This window comes from Heterodontus francisci, chromosome 5, assembly GCF_036365525.1.
Source record: "Heterodontus francisci isolate sHetFra1 chromosome 5, sHetFra1.hap1, whole genome shotgun sequence".
Classification (NCBI taxonomy): Eukaryota; Metazoa; Chordata; class Chondrichthyes; order Heterodontiformes; family Heterodontidae; genus Heterodontus; species Heterodontus francisci.
In genome coordinates, this window is record NC_090375.1 from 107,187,119 (window position 1) to 107,206,412 (window position 19,294).

Consider the following 19,294-nt stretch of genomic DNA (forward strand, 5'->3'; position numbering starts at 1 on the left):
CACTGCAAATGTTGTAAATACAAAAGATTCTTGGTCCCTTTTTTCAGCATTTTATTTGAAGTACATGAAATACCTTAAGTAGTTTATTATAAAGTTACTAAATGTAATTTTGCTTTTTCTTGATGTCTAAATAGGATACACAAATTGCTGACATTCTCGTCACAGCAGGGAATGCAATAACCATTACCATCATGCCTTCCTACATTCATGAACATATGATGAAAAGGTAAATGTTGATTTTAAGCATGTTCAGAGGAGCTTTGTTTATAGCATAAATCCTAAAAAATCAGTTATAGTGTACTTCTACGTGAACACGTTTTAGTTCAAGGAGAAGACACGTCACTATTGCAAGGTAACTAAGGATAGACGATAAATATAGCCTTACCACAATGCCACCTATATCCCAAGGACAAATTTTAAATAACCTTTGACTGTTCAAAATGTGAACATGAATTTCTATAAATACAATTTTGGCTGTTCGAAAACAATTAGATTTTTTAAAATGCTTTGACAGCCATTTTAATGTGTTGCAGTTAGTATATAATGTATTATGAATAAACCTCACTTTTTAAAAACTGCAGTCTTTGCCCTTAAATAAGGTATTACATTATTTGGAAATATAGTTTCTTTAACCATTGAAGACTTTTGCAGATTTAATCCCATGATTTTTTTTTAAGCCGCTATAACCTTTTTAAATGCAGTTTGTCACCCCAACCTATTTTACCATATCCTTATTTGACTCCCTTGATCCTAGGGTTGCCAACTCATCAAATTGTCTCAGTATTTTGGTGACTAATCTCCAGGACACTGCTGCAAGCAACCCAGGAGAAAAATCATAGGGGCATTTTAAAAAACTCATTAAACAATTTTCTTTGAACATTTCTGTTTACTTGTTATAAAAACATTGAATTTGGGGTGGGGGCGGGGGAAAAGACTATTTGACTGGTCAAGAATCATCCAGTCAGATGATGAGCTTTCTGATTAGTGTAGGAAGAAAGTGCACTGTGAGGAGATGACAGGTGGGATGGTGGAAGTAGGAGGTCATGCAATGAAGCCTCCAGGAATATGTCCACCTAGGATTGGCAACATGACTTGATCCACAGAAAACTGCTTGCATTTTAACTGGAATGTGCCCTTTAGCTTTTACACAGTGGATGGTTTGGCTGCAATGTGGTAGATTATGAAGCAGGATGTTAGCTGTAAAAGTATCATGTTCAATCTATCTCAAGTTGGCAAGTACATCATTTGTGGTATTGAGACACAGTCCACATACTGGGTTCACGCTGAGTTTGCTAATGGCAGCTAAGATGGAAGTGTAGTTTTAATGCGTCTCCAGGATATGGAGGGGAAAATATGCCAGAGTTCCTGCTCCTAATTGTTATCCAGTGAACTCTGTTAGAATGGTACTTTTGAAAGCAATTATTGTTCTTTGTGGTGCACAGAACTGAATAGTCTATTATTGAAAAGGAAAATTGGCAAAGCTGGAAATCTGAAAAATAGATGCTGGAATGAATATAAATGATTTGGATGTGGGAACCAAATGTAATATTTCCAAATTTGCTGATGACACAAAACTACGTTGGGATTTAAGTTGTGAGGAGGATATGAGGAAGCTTCAAGGGGACTTGGACAGGCTAAGTGAATGGGCAAGAACATGGCAGATGGAATATAATGTGAATAAGTGTGAGGTAGAAAAAAAAACAAAAAGGCAGAGTATTTCTTAAATGGTGCGAGGTTAGGAAGTGTTGCTGTCCAGAGGGACCTTGGTGCCTTTGTTTATGAGTCACGAAAAGCTTGTATGCAGGTGCAGCAAGCAATTAGGAAGACAAATGGTATGTTGGCCTTCATTGCAAGTGGATTTGAGTACAGGAATAAAGATGTCTTGCTGCAATAGAGCCTTGGTATGACCGTACCTGGAGTATTGTGTACAGTTTTGGTCTCCTTATCTAAGGAAGGATATACTTGCCATCGAGGGAGTACAGCGGAGGTTCACCAGAATTAAGACCCTGTGATGGCTGGATTATCTTATGACAAGGGATTACGGAAACTGGGCCTGTATTCTCTAGAGTTTAGAAGAATGAGAGGTGATCTCATTGAAACTTACAAAATTCTTACAGGGTGTGACAGGGTAGATGTGGATAGGATGTTTTTTCTGGCTAGTGCGTCTAGAATCGGGGGACACAGTCTCAGAATAAGGGGCAGGTCATTTAAGACTGAGATCAGTAAGAATTTCTTTATTCAGAAGGTGGTGAATCTTTGGAATTCTCTGCCCCAGAGGGCTGTGGAAGCATGATCATTGCGCATGTTCAAGACAGAAATTGATAGATATCTGGATACTAATGACGTCAAGGGATAGTGGGGAAAAATGGCACAGAGGTAGATGATCAGCCATGATCTCTTTGGCGAAGCAAGTTTGAAGGGCCGAATGGCCTACTCCTGTTCCTATTTCCTATGTTCCAATGTTAGGAATACACAGCAGGTCAGTCATCTCAATATAAGTAATTAAGATATGAGCGGAAATAGGCCATTTTGCCCTTCAGCCTGTTCTGCCGTTCAAGAAGATCATGGCTGATCATCTACCTGAGCTACACCTTCCCACACTTTCCTGATATCTAGTGCCCTACCAAATTGACGGTCGAATTTTGCAAATTTCACGTCACAGTATTTTAAGAATCACGAATTTCACATATTTAAATCGTAAATTGCATGGTGTTGCAACAAATCATGAAAATGATCTATTTACAACAAAAATAAGACAAGGGAGGTTTCCAGTTCCAAATGGAATTTATTGTGTACTCAAAAACTACTGTAAAAAGCTGACTATAAACAGGTCACATTCTTTACTCACTGAAGTCAGTGGTTGAATGTGAGCATAGAGCAACCTTTTTTTTATTTGTTCATGGGATGTGGGCGTCGCTGGCTAGGCCAGCATTTATTGCCCATCCTTAATTGCACTTGAGAACGTGGTGGTGAGCTACCTTCTTGAACCGCTGCAGTCCTTTGGGTATAGGTACACCCACAGTGCGGTTAGGAAGTGTTCCAGGATTTTGACCCAGCGACAGTAAAGGAATGGCGATCTAGTTCCAGGTCAGGATGGTGTGTGGCTTGGAGGGGAACGTGCAGGTGGTGGTGTTTCCATGCATCTGCTGCCTTTGTCCTAGATGGTAGAGGTCGCGGCTTTGGAAGGTGCTGTCTAAGGAGCCTTGGTGAGTTCCTGAAGTGCATTTTGTAGATGGTGTACACTGCTGCCACTGTGCGTCAGTGGTGGAGGGAGTGAATGTTGAAGGTTTTGGATGGGGTACCAGTCAGGTGGGCTGTTTAGTCCTGAATGGTGTCGAGCTTCTTAAGTATTGGTGCTGTACCCATCCAGGCAAACGGAGAGTATTCCATCACACTGCTGACTTGTGCCTTGTAGATGGTGGACAGGCATTGGGGAGTCAGGAGATGAGTTGCTCACCGCAGAATTCCTAGCTTCTGATCTGCTCTTGTACCCACAGTTCAGTCTCTGGTCAACGGTAAGCCCCAAGGATGTTGATAGTGGGAGATTCAGCAATGGTAATGCCATTGAATGTCAAGGGGAGATGGTTAGATTCTCTCTTGTTTGAAATGGTCATTGCCCGGCACTTGTATGGCGCGAATGTTACTTATCACTTATTAGCCCAAGCGTGGAATTTGGCTAGGTCTTGCTGCATCTGGACACTGACTGCTTCAGTATAAATTGTTATGGATGATGCTGAACATTGTGCAATCATCAGCGAACATTTTTAACCTTGAGATGGAGGGAAGGTCACTGCTGAAGCAGCTGAAGATGGTTGGGCCTAGTCCACTATTACCCTGAAGAGCTCCTGTAGTGATGCCCTGGGACTGGGATGATTGACCTCCGCCAACTACAACCATCTTCCTTTGTGATAGGTGTGACTCTAACCAGTGCAGAGTTTTCCCCCTGGTACCCATTGGCTGCAGTTTTGCTAGGGCTTCTTGATGCCATACTCAGTCAAATGCTGCCTTGATGTCAAGGGCAGTCACTCTCACCTCACCTGTAACTGTCTCTTTCTTCGTTCCCTGTCTCTGCGCTATGAACACCTGTCCATGTTTAGACACACCGCACTCTCCCCGTCTAGAGTTTGTTGGAATTATCAGATGGCGTCGTGCTTGCCTTGCAAGGTGGGGAATTCTGCATTCAGGTTCCAAAACTGCAGCACAGGCAAAGTGCAATCTTCTTCTTTTGCAATGCTTTTATAAGCAGGAATTACCAGCCTACAGTTCTTGTCAAAGCCAGGAATCGCTTCAAACAAGTTTAAATCCACCATCAACAGGCGCATTTTGTGTCCCCAAAAAATTATATGCAATTGGTAACTGGGTAATGGTGTGGAAGACGATCAGAATCACAAGAAGTGATGGGGTTCTGATGGAATGCAAACTACATGGAACCAGTACGGTAAGATAAGACAGCAAATAGTCGAGGAATAACTGTTATCGGGATGAGAAATTTCCGCTAAATGGCACACTTCCAATATTGAGGTTTTGGAAATCTGCCATTGGCTTCTTCCTATCCGACCAGATCAGCTTTTTAAAAAAATCGCAGCTGTCAGTTTCATAGCTGACAGTTGTTGCAAGTAGGAACCGCTTCTTCTGACCTTCAGGACAGCTTCGTGGTTTTCCCATGGGCTTTTAAAAAAAAAATTGGTAAAAGCCCACCAGAAAACCACGAAGCTGCCCCGAAGGTCGGTAGCAGCAGCTCCTAGTTAGTGCTCATCTTGCAAATCATTACAGTAGCATTCTCAGTTTCGCAGAGAAGCTTTAGAATCTAGAATTATACTCTATTTGGGAGCTTTCCTTAACTTGAAACAACTTGACCTATAATATTTGTATCATCTTTTGATTTCTATTGACTATTTTTGTGTAATTGAAGCTTGGCAGATGATTATTGTCTGTGTACCTGAGGTAGGTTTACCACTTTTGTGACATTTTTTTGGATGGAATCAGCTGTGTTTGACACATGGCAATCCATCACCATGTTTGAGTCTCCCATTCAAACTAATGCATAATCTACATATACCTAATGGTTTCTGCCCAATAAGGAACTCTTTGTGCAGCAATATCCCTCTTAACTATGCTTTTAGGATTGCTCAGGTACATGCGGGAGTACTGCTGGAGTTTAACCAACTGAAATTGCACAGACTTCAGTATTAAGTGCTGAAATGTTGGAATGCTGAGGTCACTTTGATTTTATACAGATGCATCAGTCCCTGATGGTAATCGAAGGTAAACAAAGGGAAAACTACACACTTGAAGTGGCCTGGAAGCACTTGCATTAATTACAGATCATAACAGTGCTATAATTGCAGGATTTTTTGTCAAAAAAATTCAGACTTTATGAACATAAGAATTAGCAACAAAAGTAGGTCATTCAGCCTTTCGAGCCTGCTCCGCCATTCAGTAAGATCATGGCTGATCTGTTTGTGTCTCTAATTCCACACTCCCATCTACCCCTGATAACTTAGATTCTTGCTAGGCAAGGAAATCAATCTACCTCCGCCTTAAAAATATTCAATGACCCCGCCACCACCACCTTCTGAGGCTGTGTTCCAAAGTCACACAACCCTCAGAGATAACAATTCTCTTCTCTGTCCTAAAAGGGCGACACCTAATTTTAAAACAGTGCCCCCTAGTTCTGGACTCACCCACAAGAGGAAATATTCTATCCACATCCGACTTGTAAAGCCTGTTCGGGATTTTATATACTTCAATCAACTCTCCCCTCACTCTTCTAAACTCCAGTGTAAACGAGCCAGTCTGTCCAACCTTTCCTCAAGATAACCCGGTCATACCAGGTATTATCAATCTAGTGAACCCCCTCCAAAGCATTTACATCCTTCCCTAAATAAGGAGAGCAAAACTGCACATACGATTCGAGATGTGGTCTCACCAATGCCCTGCATAACTGAAGTATAACAGCCTTACTTTTATTTTCAATTCCTCTCATAATAAAGAAAAACATTCCATTAGCCGCCTTTATTAATTGCTGTACCTGCATACTAACTTTTTGTGACTCATGTACTAGAACACCTAGATCCCTCTGCACCTCAGAATTCTGCAGTCGTTCTCCACTTAAGTAATACTCTGCTTTTTTTATTTTTCCTGCCAAAGTGAATAACCTCACATTTTCCCACATTATACTCCATCTGCCAGATTTTTGCCCACTCACTCAACTTATCTGTATCGGTCTGCAACCTCCTTCTGCCCTCTTCACTACATACTTTCCTACCTATCTGTGTCATCTGCAAATTTAGCTACCATGCCATCGCCCCCATCTTCTGTCATTGATATAAGTTGTAAAAAGGTTGAGGCCCGATCACTGACCCCGGCAGGACTCCACTCGTCACATCCTGCCGATCAGAAAAGGACCCATTTATGCATACTCTGTTTTCTGCCAGCCAGCCAATCTTCTATCCATGCTAATGTGTTACCCCCTACACCATGAGCTCCTATTTTGCGCAATAACATTTTATGTGACACCTTGTCACATGCCTTCTGGAAGTCCAAGTACAGTACGTCAGCGGGTTCCCCTTTATCCACAGCGCATGTTACTCCTTCAAAGAACTCCAATGAATTGGTTAAACATGACTTCCCTTTCACAAAGCTATGCTGACTGTTCCCGATTACCTTGAGTTTTTCCAAGTGCCCAGCTATAGCCTCCATAATGATCGATTCTGACACCTTCCCCACAACAGACATCAAGCTAACTAGCCTATAGTTACCTGTTTTCTGCCTCTCCTCCTTGAGTAGAAGGGTTACATTTGCTACTTTCCAGTCTGATGGAACATTTCCCAAATCTAACGAATTTTGAAAAATTAACACCAACGCATCTACTACCTCATTAGCCACCTCTTTTAAGACCCTAGAACAAAGCCCATCAGGACCTGGGGACTTGTCAGCCCATTGCTCCATCAGTTTGCTCAGTACCGCATTTTTTTTGTCTTCGGCTACTAATTTTCAGACCTTTTAGTCTTTGGCCACACTCGCCCCTGCAGTTATGAGCAACTAGCCAGGAGCAGTCAATTGTATCCAGATGTATGGGCTTCCTGCTTGAATGCAAACCACAGTAATTCAGCACTGTACTTTGAACATGTACAGGTTGTGCTCATCTCTGATTTGCACACCAAATACTAGTGTATAAAGCAGTGTAAATGTCTAAATTGATTGTACTTTTATGCATGTTTAAAGTTTTGGATTTAGAATGTTGTTTTAACCATTTTGGAAGACTAACGTGACAAGATTTATCGCGGGCACTTTGCTGAATAGTATTCATGGCTGTTTGGCTTTTTATAATTGTAAACTAAGCAAGTCAATTTTTTCCCTTTTTTGTCTTTCTAGGATGGCTTCAAACATCGTTAAGTCCCTTATGGATCACACTATTCCTGAGGTGTAAAGTCGCCCAGCGTAAATGCAGTTATTTACGGTGACTCAACCTATTAGCCTTTTAGATGGCCTTAGTCTAGTTGAAACAGCAGCTTGGATAGTACCTGGCTTACACATCAAAGCAGTTTTAAGTGTAATATGGCTATTAACCGTTGCTGCCTGATTGCATACTTACTGTTAAACTAATATACAAATTATGGGCTGTTTTACTCAGTGGTATCTGTTTACAAAGCAAAGAAATGGCACACTTGCATTCTATCCCTGATCATTCCATTTGTACACTTGCATGTTCCATGTCCTTTGCTCATTTACAAATGGTGTGGAGTTGTGATTTGACAGTATTGAGCTGTTATCTCCAGTGAAATTGTGAATCTTGATCTCCATATTCTAGCTAATCAATAACTATGTAGGTTCTTGACTGGGAAGTCATGTATTTTCTACTTCATTATTTTTGGTCCTGATTATATTAGCACATTTATTCTGTATAGCCTGCTATTAAGTTTTGAGACCATCATTGTCCTTATACATAGTAAATATGTCTTGTATGTTTAATGCTGTTTAATTTGATTATGACAAATAAAGAATCTTGCATATTTGTTTCTCATTGAGTATTTAAAAAAAAAAAATTGCTTCACTTCCACGCGCTGGCATCCCTCACCATTTTCTTCTATCATATTCCAAGGTAAAATGTTCACAACATTTGAGGATATACAGTTGAACTAATGAGTACTTTCCTGCCTTTATGTTTCTGCCCCCTTTTTGGGGGTTCTTTAGTGTGTTGCAGTTTTGTAATATACAATAGAAAATCAAAATATCTGGACAAAAAATATTTGTAAGTATTCTTAATCACAATTAAAATGTGTTCATGGAAATGTGAAATGCGGAACCAGTGGTTTAAAATTGAGGTAGATATTTATGTAATCATATTTGCATTAAAACAGTGAAGTCCTTTTGAAGTGTAGTCACAGCTGTAAAGTAGGAAGTACAGTAGGTAATTTGTGTGCAGCAATGTACTGCACTGAAGTACCAGGCTAGTAGATTATGCTCAAGACTTTGGACTTGGAGCCAAAACCATTTGACTATGCTCGGGTAATTTTTTTTGATTGAACGGCATAATGCCTGCACACTGTGACCTTCAGCCCAGGATAGGGCCACCTCACTACAGTTTCTTGTCTTTCTACTCTCAGCATGACTTCAAGGTCAGTATTAGTCAAACTGACTACCCTTTCTCCATCCCCCACCCCAAAGAATGGAATGCAGCAGGGTAACTTGGCAATGAATCTTCATGAGTAGAATTCCCAACTGTCCTGCTTTTGGTTGAAGCCTCTTAAACTCATCTCCCTGGCAGGTGATACTTCAAATTGAGTCAGTCATTATGGCAGAGGGGGCCATTTGGCCCATCAAGTCAATGCTGGCTCTTTGTAGAGCAATTCACCCCAGCAGAGATGCTGGCAACTCAAGAAAATGTTTAGTTTGGTGATGGCCTAATTTTTTGTTGCATGTCACTTTATTTAGGTGGAAAGATTCAAAGATTGTTGGGCTGACATTTTTAAATGGTGTAGTTACCAATCAATTGCGCGCTACCTCCTCTCCCTCTTTTCCCCAGCCAAACCTGGTTTCTGCACTTCTGGAAGTTTGTGTTGGACGGAGCTGTTGCCTGGGTGTGCCGTGTATGTAAGCCAGGAGCAGTTGCAGCACGTAAACTGATGTGGCTTGGAGGCCAACTGACTGGAAGCAACAACATTTTTTGTCTAATTGAGTAAGGCAGCAATTCAATGTTTAATTTGTTTCGCACAGATACATTATGTCTGATCAAACCATGCAGCAATTTCTTTTGGAACACTGGCAAGTGATGCTCCAAATTAAGTCACTCTTTGTGGACTTTGTTTAGAATCATGTTAAATGTGAAATGTTTATTGGTATACTGTAGTGCAGATATGGTGGGAGATGTTTATTGTAACAATAGCAGAAGTATCATTGCTATGAGACTGGATGCCCATTCTGCATTTACTAAGACTAACTCGGTCACAATAAGGGATAGACTTGTACGCATCACAAAGGATGATAATGCAAATAATATTCAAAGACCATTCAAGACTTGAATTGACAGCAAACAGTCCCCATTGTATGAAATGACTCAGGCCATCAAGCTGTCTGCAGAGAATGGTACTTAGTAGCTTTGGTGGGCATCCAATCTTTTCTAGTAGTCTGAAGAGACCACGTCTGCTGACGAGGTCAAAGGCTTTGGTGAGATCAATGAAAGCAATGTAGAGGGGCATCTGTTGTTCGCGACATTTCTCCTGTATCTGACGAAGGGAGAACAGCATGTCAACGGTCAATCTCTCTGCACGAAAGCCACACTGTGCCTCAGGGTAGACGCGCTCGGCCAGCTTCTGGAGCCTGTTTAGAGCGACTCGAGCAAAGACTTATTGTAAACTAATCAAACACTAACAGAATTTCTTATCCACAGCTGTTAGATAAGTTTCTAAATTCACTTGAAAAAACCCTTCAAAACAATCCTGCAGGGGATGCAGAGACCAAGTGGGCCCACATCAGAGACGCCATCTATGACTCAGCAATGACCACCTTTGTCAAACGTGTGAAGCAGAATGCAGACTGGTTTCAATCTCACTTTGAAGAGCTGGAACCTGTCATGGCCGCTAAGTACACTGCACTGTTGAAGTACAAGAAAGCGCCCAGCGAGTTAACATACGTAGCACTTAAAGTAGCCAGAAGCGCTGCACAAAGAACAGCTAGGCGCTGTGCAACTGACTGCTGGCCTCCGACACCGGAAACATCAGAGGAATGTATGATGGCATTAAGAGAGCTCTTGGGCCAACCATCAAGAAGATCGCTCCCCCATCAAGTCTAAATCAGGGGACACAATCCCTGACCAATGCAATTAAATGGACTGCTGGGTGGAGCATACCTGGAACTGTAGTCCAGGGAAAATGTTGTCACTGATACCGCCATCAATGCAGCCCAGTCTCTACCAGTCATGGTTGAGCTGGATGAACAGCCAACAAAATCAGAACTCAGTGATGCCATTGATTCTCTAGCCAGTGGAAATGCCCTTGGAAAGGACGGCATTACTCCTGAAATAATCAAGAGTGCCAAGCCAGCTTTACTCTCAGCACTCCATGAACTGCTTTGCCTGTGCTGGGATGAGAGAGCAGTACCACAGGACATGTACGATGCCAATATCATCACCCTCTATAAGAACAAGGGTGACCGCGGTGATGGCAACAACTACCGTGGAATCTCCCTGCTCAGCATAGTGGGGCAAATCTTCGCTTGAATCATTTTAAACAGACTCCAGAAGCTGGCTGAGCTTCTACCCTGAGGCACAGTGTGGCTTTCGAGCAGAGAGATACACCATTGACATGCTGTTCTCCCTTCGCCAGCTACAGGAGAAATGCCGTGCACAACAGATGCCCCTCTACATTGCTTTCATAGATCTCACCAAAGCCTTTGACCTCGTCAGTAGACGTGGTCTCTTCAGACTACTAGCAAAGATCAGATGTCCACCAAAGCTACTAAGTATCATCACCTCATTTCATGACAATATGAAAGGCACAATTCAGCAAAGCAGTGCCTCACCAGACCCCTTTCCTATCTTGAGTGGCGTGAAACAGGGTTGTGTTCTCGCACCTACACTGTTTGGGATCATCTTCTCACTGCTGCTGTCCATGCGTTCAAATGGTCAGAAGAAGGAATTTTCCTCCACACAAGATCAGATGGCAGGTTCAACCTTGCCCGTCTTGAAGCGAAGACCAAAGTACAGAAGGTCATCATCAGGGAACTCCTCTTTGCTGACGATGCTGCATTAATATCCCACACAGAATAGTGTCTGCAGAGACTCATCGACAGGATTGCAGCTTCCTGCAACGAATTTGAGCTAACCATCAGCCTCAAGAAAACAAACATCATGGGACAGGACGTCAGAAATGCTCCATCCATCAATATCGGTGACCACGCTCTGGAAGTGGTTCAAGAGTTCACCTACCTAGGCTCAACTATCACCAGTAACCTGTCTCGCTGCAGAAATCAACAGGTGCATGGGAAAGGCGTCTGTTATGTCCAGACTGGCCAGGAGCGTGTGGGAAAATGGTGCACTGACACGGAACACAGAAGTTTCAAGCCTTTGTCCTCAGTACCTTGCTGTACGGCAGCGAGGCTTGGACAACGTATGTCAGCCAAGAGCGACATCTCAACTCATTCCATCTTCGCTGCCTGCGGAGAATCCTTGGCATCAGGTGCAAGGACCGTATCTCCAAAACAGAAGTCCGCAAGGCGGCCAACATCCCCAGCATATACACCCTACTGAGCCAGCGGCGCTTGAGATGGCTTGGCCATGTGAGCCGCATGGAAGATGGCAGGATCCCCAAGGATGCATTGTCCAGCGACCGTCCATATCTCCGCTTTAAAGACGTCTGCAAATGTGATTTGAAGTCCTCTGACATTGACCACACGTCGTGGGAGTCAGTTGCCAGTGATCGCCAGAGCTGGCGGATAGCCATAAAGGCGGCGTTAAAGAGTGGCGAGTGGAAGAGACTTAGCAGTTGGCAGGAAAAAAGACAGAAGCGCAAGGAGAGAGCCAACTGTGTAACAGCCCCAACAACCAATTTTATCTGCAGCGCCTGTGGAAGACTCTGTCATGCTAGAATTGGCCTTTATAGCCACTCCAGGCGCTGCTTCACAAACCACTGACTATCTCTAGGCACTTACCCATTGTCTCTCGCAACAAGGAGGCCAAAGAAGAAGAATCATCAAAAAGTGACCATGTACAGAAGGTGAGGTTAAACCTGACCAAAGGGTTAAGGTAGACTATAACGTTAAATGGAAGGAAGGAACCCTCAGAGGAGGCCATAAATGGCAGGTGCTGGACAACTCCGGGTGCACCGATACAAGAAGAAATCAACCTGCAGTCAACAGAACACCTCAAGAAAGAAGATGGCGCCACAGCATTTCGGAACGCAAGGACCGGGAAACCCTAAATCCTACTGTATTACTACTGCTGTTGGTTAAGTATTTCTTGTATATTCTTGCTGTACTTAAGCACTCTATCTTGATTAAAAAGCCAGAGTTTGTGCCCTGTGGGTCAAAAGCTCGTTAACATCCCACCTAAACACACAAAAATCTTACACCCTTTTCCTTTCAAAATCACTGACCATCGCCATTTCCACCACCTTGGAAGGCAGCAAGTTCTGTTTAAAAAAAACGTTCCTCACATTCCTGCCCCCGCCCCCCCACCATCTCTTTCCCCTAGGCCTTGTATCATCAGTTAATGGGAATAGATTATCTTGATCCATGTTATCTATCTAAACCTGTCATAACCTTGTACACCTCTCAAATCTCCCCTCAATCTCCTTTGCTCCAAGGAGAACAACCCAACCTTGTAGCTAAAAGCCCTCATCCCTGGAACCATTCAGGTAAATCTTCTCTGCACCCTCAACAACCCTCATATTCTCTCTAAAATGTGATCATAATTGGATGCAGTACTTTAGTTGTGGCTTAATCAGAGCTTTGTAAAGATTCAGCATAACTTCCCTGCTTTTGAACTGAATGCCTCTATTTATGAGGCCTAAGATCCCATATACTTTGCTGACCACTCTCTCAATATGTCCTGCCACCGTCAAAGATCGATCACATGCACCCCCAGGTCCCTCTGTCCCTGCACACTCTTTAGAACTGTGCCATTAAGTCCATATTGCCCTATCCCTTCTGCCAAAATGCATCACTTCACTTCTATATTAAATTCTGTCTGCTGATTCCACATCTATGATATATATCAAAAAAGCAGTGGTCCTAGCACTGACCTGTGGGGAACACCACTGTCTGTTTTGCAGACTGCAAGATGGCAATCATTTACCATGACTTGCTGTTTTCTGTCCTGAAACCAATTTTTTTTTATCCACAGACACTGATCCTTCTATTCCGTGAGCCTCAATTTAGTTAACCAGCCTTTTATGTGCTACTTTGTCAAATGCCTCTTAAAATCTATATAGACAATATCCACTGCATTTCCTTCATCAACCTTCTGTTCCTTCATCAAAAAATTCAATTAGATTAGTCAAGCACAATCTGTCTTTTACAAATCTGTGCTGGCTCTCCTTAATTAACTCAAACCTCTCTAAGTATCTCTTGATTTTTTTTCCTGATTATTGTTTCTAAAACATTACTGACCACTGATGTTAAACAGACTGGGCTATCATTGTTAGAAATGTCCTTACACCCTTTCTTGAAGGGTGTCACATTTCCCACACTCCAATCCTCCGGCACCTCCCATGTATCTCGGGAAGATTGAAAGATTATGGCAAGCCCTTCGGCTATCTCCTCCCTGACTTTCCTTAATGTGGGATGCAAACCATCCAGAGTAGGTGACTTATCTGCTCTAAGCATAGCTAGCCTTTCCAGTACATCCTGCCTATCAATTTTCACCCCATCCATTACCTCTACTTCTATTCGTAAATGTCTTTAGAAAGTACTCATTAAGTATTTCCAGCCTTGCCCTGTGCCTCTAACATATATCACCCTCTTTGTCCCCAGTAGGACCCACCCCACCTATTACTACATGCCAGTGGAAGATTTTTGGGTTCCCTTTTAAGTTAATTGCCATTCTATTCTCCTATTTTCTCTCTGCCAGTTATATTTTCCTCTTCATTTCCCCTCTCAACGTTGCTTTTGGCCTGTTCTCCCTTGAAAAATTCACCTGACATTTATCATACACCCTCTTTTTGTTTCATAATATTCTGTATATCTTGTCATCCAAGGAGCCCTGGCTTTAGTTCCCTACCTTTTGCCCTTGGAATGCACCTAGCCTGTACTTGAAGCATTTCCTCCTTAAAGATCACCGATTGTTCCATTATCTTTTTTCCTTTCAGCCTTTGGTTCCATTTTACCCTGGTAAGATCCCTTCTCATCCTATTGAAGTTAGCCCTCTTCCAAGTTTAGAAGTTTTATTTTAGATTGTTCCTTGTTGTTCTCCATTCCTGATCTAACCTTATGATGATCACACTTACCCAAGTCTTGCCTCACAGACACTCAGTTCACTTGGCCCACCTCATTCCCCAGCACCAGATCCAGCAATGCCTTCTTTCTAGTTGGACTGAGAAAATACTGGTCAAGTCGGTTCTCCTAAACAGATTTCAGAAATTGCTCCCGCTCCTTACCCTTTAACATTATCCCAATTGATATTTGGGTAATTAAAGTCACCCAATATCACCACTCCATAGATCTTGCACATCTCTGATTTCCCTGCAGATTTGCTCCATCTATCAATCACTAGTTGAAGGGTTATAGAATACCCCCAGTAGCATGATCATACCCTTTATACTTCTCAACCAAATGGATTCTGTCCTTGCCCACTCAAGGACATACTCTCTTTCCAATACTACAATGTCTTCCCTGATCATTACTGCCACTCTACCTCCCCTTATTCCCTCCCTATCCATTTTGAACACTTTGTATCCTTGAATATTAAGCACCAGTCCTCATCATTTTTAAGCTGTTTCCAATATTGCCATGACATCATATTCCCACACGCTACTTGTGTGCACATGTAGCTCACTAACTTTATTCACACTTTGTGCATTTTTCATACATGCATTGTAAACCTGTCTTTGTATTCCTACTTTGTCTGCTCCTATTTAATATGTAGGGCCCTATCAAATTGACCGCCGTGAAAAATGTGCCACGGATGGTGAAATCTTGGATCCTCCGTGAAATTGGCCATTTTGCAAACTTCGCACATTTTAGTCATTGACACAAGGCTCACCTTGCTGATTGGTAGATGAGACAGGGCTTCCGGTGCAGCTTTGAGAGAAGCGGTCTCAAGCATTAGCAGAGAAAGTGAGAATGCTAGAATGAACAAATCAAAAATGGCAACACATCAGGTGAAAGAATCTGGAAGTCAAATGCTGCATGCCGATGGTGGTATACTGAATTCAGTGAGCAAAGAATGTGACCTATCGATAGTCAGCTTTTTACAATAGTTTTTGAGTAAACAATAAATGCCATTTAAAACCGAAATCTCCCTAGTTTTTTTTTGTCTTAAGTAGATCATTTTCATAGTTTGTTGTGACAGTGTGAAATACACTATTCTTAACATGTTGTGACCATGAAATTTTTAAAGTTTGTCTGTGAATTTGGTTGGGCCCTAGTAATATGGCATTGCCTCCTTCTCTATGCAACACTCTCATTCCTTTATACACATTCTTCTTTTCTACTTCTATATGCTGGTGCCCGCCCCCCTGCCAATTTAGTTTAAAACACTCCCCAACCACACTAGTGAACCTCCCCACATGGACATTGGTCCCAGTTCCATTGAGGTGCAACCCATTCCTTTTAAAAAGGTGCCTTCTGCGCCAGAACTGGTCTCAGTGCCCCAAGAATGTGAAACCATGCCTCAAGCCACACATTGATCCTCCCTGTATTGTTGTAGTGTTTTGAAATCGCAATTGCATTGTGCGTTGTGTACTCTCGAGGCTGCTGTAGAACACACATGCTGGCAAAGAGCGAGTGAAACTAAGACAGCATAAAAGGAGAAGCCTTTATGTTCAACTGCTGCTGTTTTTGTCCCTCTGTCTTTGCCTCATATCATATACCAAACTTGGCTAAACCTGATTCAAGTCCCGAGGATATTATAATGGCGACGTGGTAAACAGAAAAAGGATGAAAAAAAAATGGAAACATTGCTTTCACTTATGAAAATTTTGGAAGCTTTTGTCTACTTTCACAGCATTTTAACTTAGAGACTGTTAGCTTGTACAGTGTATACTCACACACCGATCTCTTCAAAATAACCATCCATTCAAAAAAATATATATAATCTCGATCACTGCAAAGAAATTTCCTCTGAAAAGGATGCGATCCCGGATCCTTTATCACTACATTGCTGATCAGCATAGTGTTGTCTATGCCCAATCTACCACATTTTGATGTGCTTTCAGAGCCATCATCTGTATGCCCATGCTAGCAAAAGTGGCTGCAATGTTTCAAAGGCACGATGGCAGGTTTCGCAATCACAGACGTCACAAGGGAAAAGGCCTTACTTCTATACTATGGAAGTGAAGAATTAGAAGATATCTTTGAAACACTTACACTTGAGTGAAATGACTACAACTTAACAAAAAATGCACTGACAAGCTACTTCATACCTAAGAAAAACGTATACAAAACCATTGTCTTCCGACACACAAAGCAAGAAGCAAACGAGACAATTAACCAAAATTACACCCGTTTGAGGCAACTAGCAACCAGATGTGACTTTGGTGATGCTGAATATGTCGAAATGGAAATCAAAACACAATAGTCGAAGGCTGTCTCTCCAGTTGACTGTGCTGAAACAAACGCTGGAGTTAGCAAGATCACTATCGCTCTCAAGAGTCCAGAACTACTGCAGCTGAGAGTACAAAACAGGAACTACCACACAAGTTCAACTCCTGTGAACACTGTTCATCGTTCACGTGCCAGAAAACCACTTGCAAAGCATCAACAGTCACCTCACAAACAAAGCTGTGACTTACCCAAAGAATGCTTCCACTGTGGCAGTGCTTACCCATGCTAGACAGTGTCCTGCTACTGGTAAATGGTGTAAAGCCTGTGGAAAACCCAACCACTTTGCTCATGTTTGTCGCTTATCAGCAAAATCATCTACTAAGACCAATACCAACAAAAGGATGTCATGCATGCGTACCACAGCAAAAAGGCAAGAGAATGTAGCTAATGTAGAGGCAGACGACCCTGAACATACTTTTGAGCTTTCTCTCAGACACAGCAAACAACCACGCGTGACAGTGACCATTGGCTGCTCGGACATAGATGCTCTCATAGACACAGGACTGTCTGTCAATGTCACGGCAGACAAAACATTCAACCAACTTCAGGATTGCCCCATTTTCTGCAAACCAGGGAATACGAAAACTTTCCTTTACAACAGTGACAAACCGCTGAAAATCCTCGGAACCTTTGAAACGCCAGTTTCATTCAAAGGCACTAGAATGAAAGCTCTATTCTGTGTCATAGTAGGAGGATTTGACACGCTTGTCAGTTCCACACAGCAACAGATCTGCATATGACTGCAGTCACATACGCAATTCCTTTGCATGACAAAAATATTCTCAATGTATGCTGATCCCTTCACTGGTATCAGAAAACTGAAAGGTATTACATGGAAGCTGCATGTCAGCCCTAACGTGCCCCCAGTTGCACATCAACAGCGATGAATACCATTTTCATGTCAGGAAGAGAGAAGGAACTTCAGCGCCGACTTGACCTTGACATTATTGAGAAAGTTGGGAATGAGCCTACCCCTTAGGTCTCACCCATACAAGTTGTCAAGAAACCCAATAGCGAGAACCGGATTAGAATCTGCGTTGATATGTGATCACCAAACCAAGCCAACAAGAAAGGCACTTGACACCAACAATCAATGACATCATGGAGAAAGTAAAAAGCGCTAAGCACTTTTCTAAATTTGACGCCAATACAGGATACCATCAAATCGAGCTTGCAGAAGAATCAAGATATTTTATTGTATTCTGTACTCACATCGGACTTTTCTGATACAAGAGGCTGAACTTTGGAGTCAGCTCGGCTGCTGAGGTATTTCAGCACTTGATTCAATCTGCACTTCAAGGACTTGAAGGCACGCTGAACATCAGTGATGACATTCTCATCTATGGCCGCAATGAAAGGAACTCGAGACACGCCTGTATGCACACCCACAACGTCTCAGAGAATGTAACCTCAACTTGAACAAAGACAAGTGCATGTTTAATGAAAGCAAAATTGAATTCTTCAGTCATGTGTTTAGTGATGAAGGAGTAGCATCAGATCCACGGAACGTTGAAATGATAGCAAACGCTGCAGATACTACAAATGTTGAAGGAGCCTAGCATCTGCTAGGACTTATCACGTACTGCAGTTATTTCATTCCTGAACTTGCTACGCTTTCTGCCCCCTACATGATCTGACAAAAGAGACCACCAATTGGGAATGGACTAAATCACACAAACAGGCAGTACACAAGTTCAAATGACTATTGTCAGCAAGTTGCACAAATGTCTATTTCGACCCAAGAAAAATACCCTACTAGTCATGGCTGCAAGCCCCAGTTGGCTTAGGTGCAGTTCTCCTACAGAAAGGAATACAGGTAACCCAACAATCATTGTGATCGCAAGCAGATCGTTTACGCCTGTAGAGCAATGTTCTTCGCAAATAGAAACAGAAGTGTTCTCAATCACAGGGAATATCTTACACTTTCACCTCTACTTTTATGGTAGCAAGTTTAAAGTTATAACTGACCATGGACCTAGTGAGCTTGTTCAACAATCCACATAGCAAACCACCCACTTGAATAGAACGTTGGATATTCAAACTACATGATTATGAGTTCCAAGGTGAGTATCAGCCAGGCAAGCTCAACCCAGCAGACTATATTTCGCAACATCTGTTGCCGACAGTCAGTCCTATTAGTCATGAGGAAAAGGTTGCTCAGCAACATCTTAACTACGTAAGCATAAATGCGGTGCCAAAGCTGCTAAAACTAGCCGACATCAAAGCAGCAACAAATCAAGATGAAGCTTTGTGACTATCTATGGAATCACAAAACTGGAAAGACAGGATCGAGAAAGCGTCAACAAACGGAATCGCTCGCATGCCACAAAGTTTCCACAATATGCAAAATAATAACTGTTACAACCACATCTGATCTTGTATTATGCAACAACTTTACTCTAATACCACACTCATTGAGGGTATGTGTTGTCGCTATAGCACATGAAGTATACCAGGGAATAGTCCAGACCAAACAACTCCTTAGGGAAAAGGTATGGCTCCCAGGAATCGACCGCATGGTAGAGCATAAAAT

The 19,294-nt window shown here is 42.3% G+C and overlaps 1 protein-coding gene across 1 annotated transcript in view; it reads left to right on the forward strand.

Moving 5' to 3' along the window:
* The window catches only part of LOC137369992 (syntenin-1-like), a 48,386-nt gene extending 40,371 nt beyond the window's left edge, over positions 1 to 8,015 (forward strand). Inside the window, exons 8-9 of the mRNA XM_068031880.1 lie at positions 135 to 226; positions 7,378 to 8,015. Coding sequence (XP_067887981.1) covers positions 135 to 226; positions 7,378 to 7,432 — 147 coding nt within the window. The 3' untranslated portion in view covers positions 7,433 to 8,015. The remainder of the gene's footprint in view (positions 1 to 134; positions 227 to 7,377) is intronic.
* Positions 8,016 to 19,294: the final 11,279 nt, after the last annotated feature.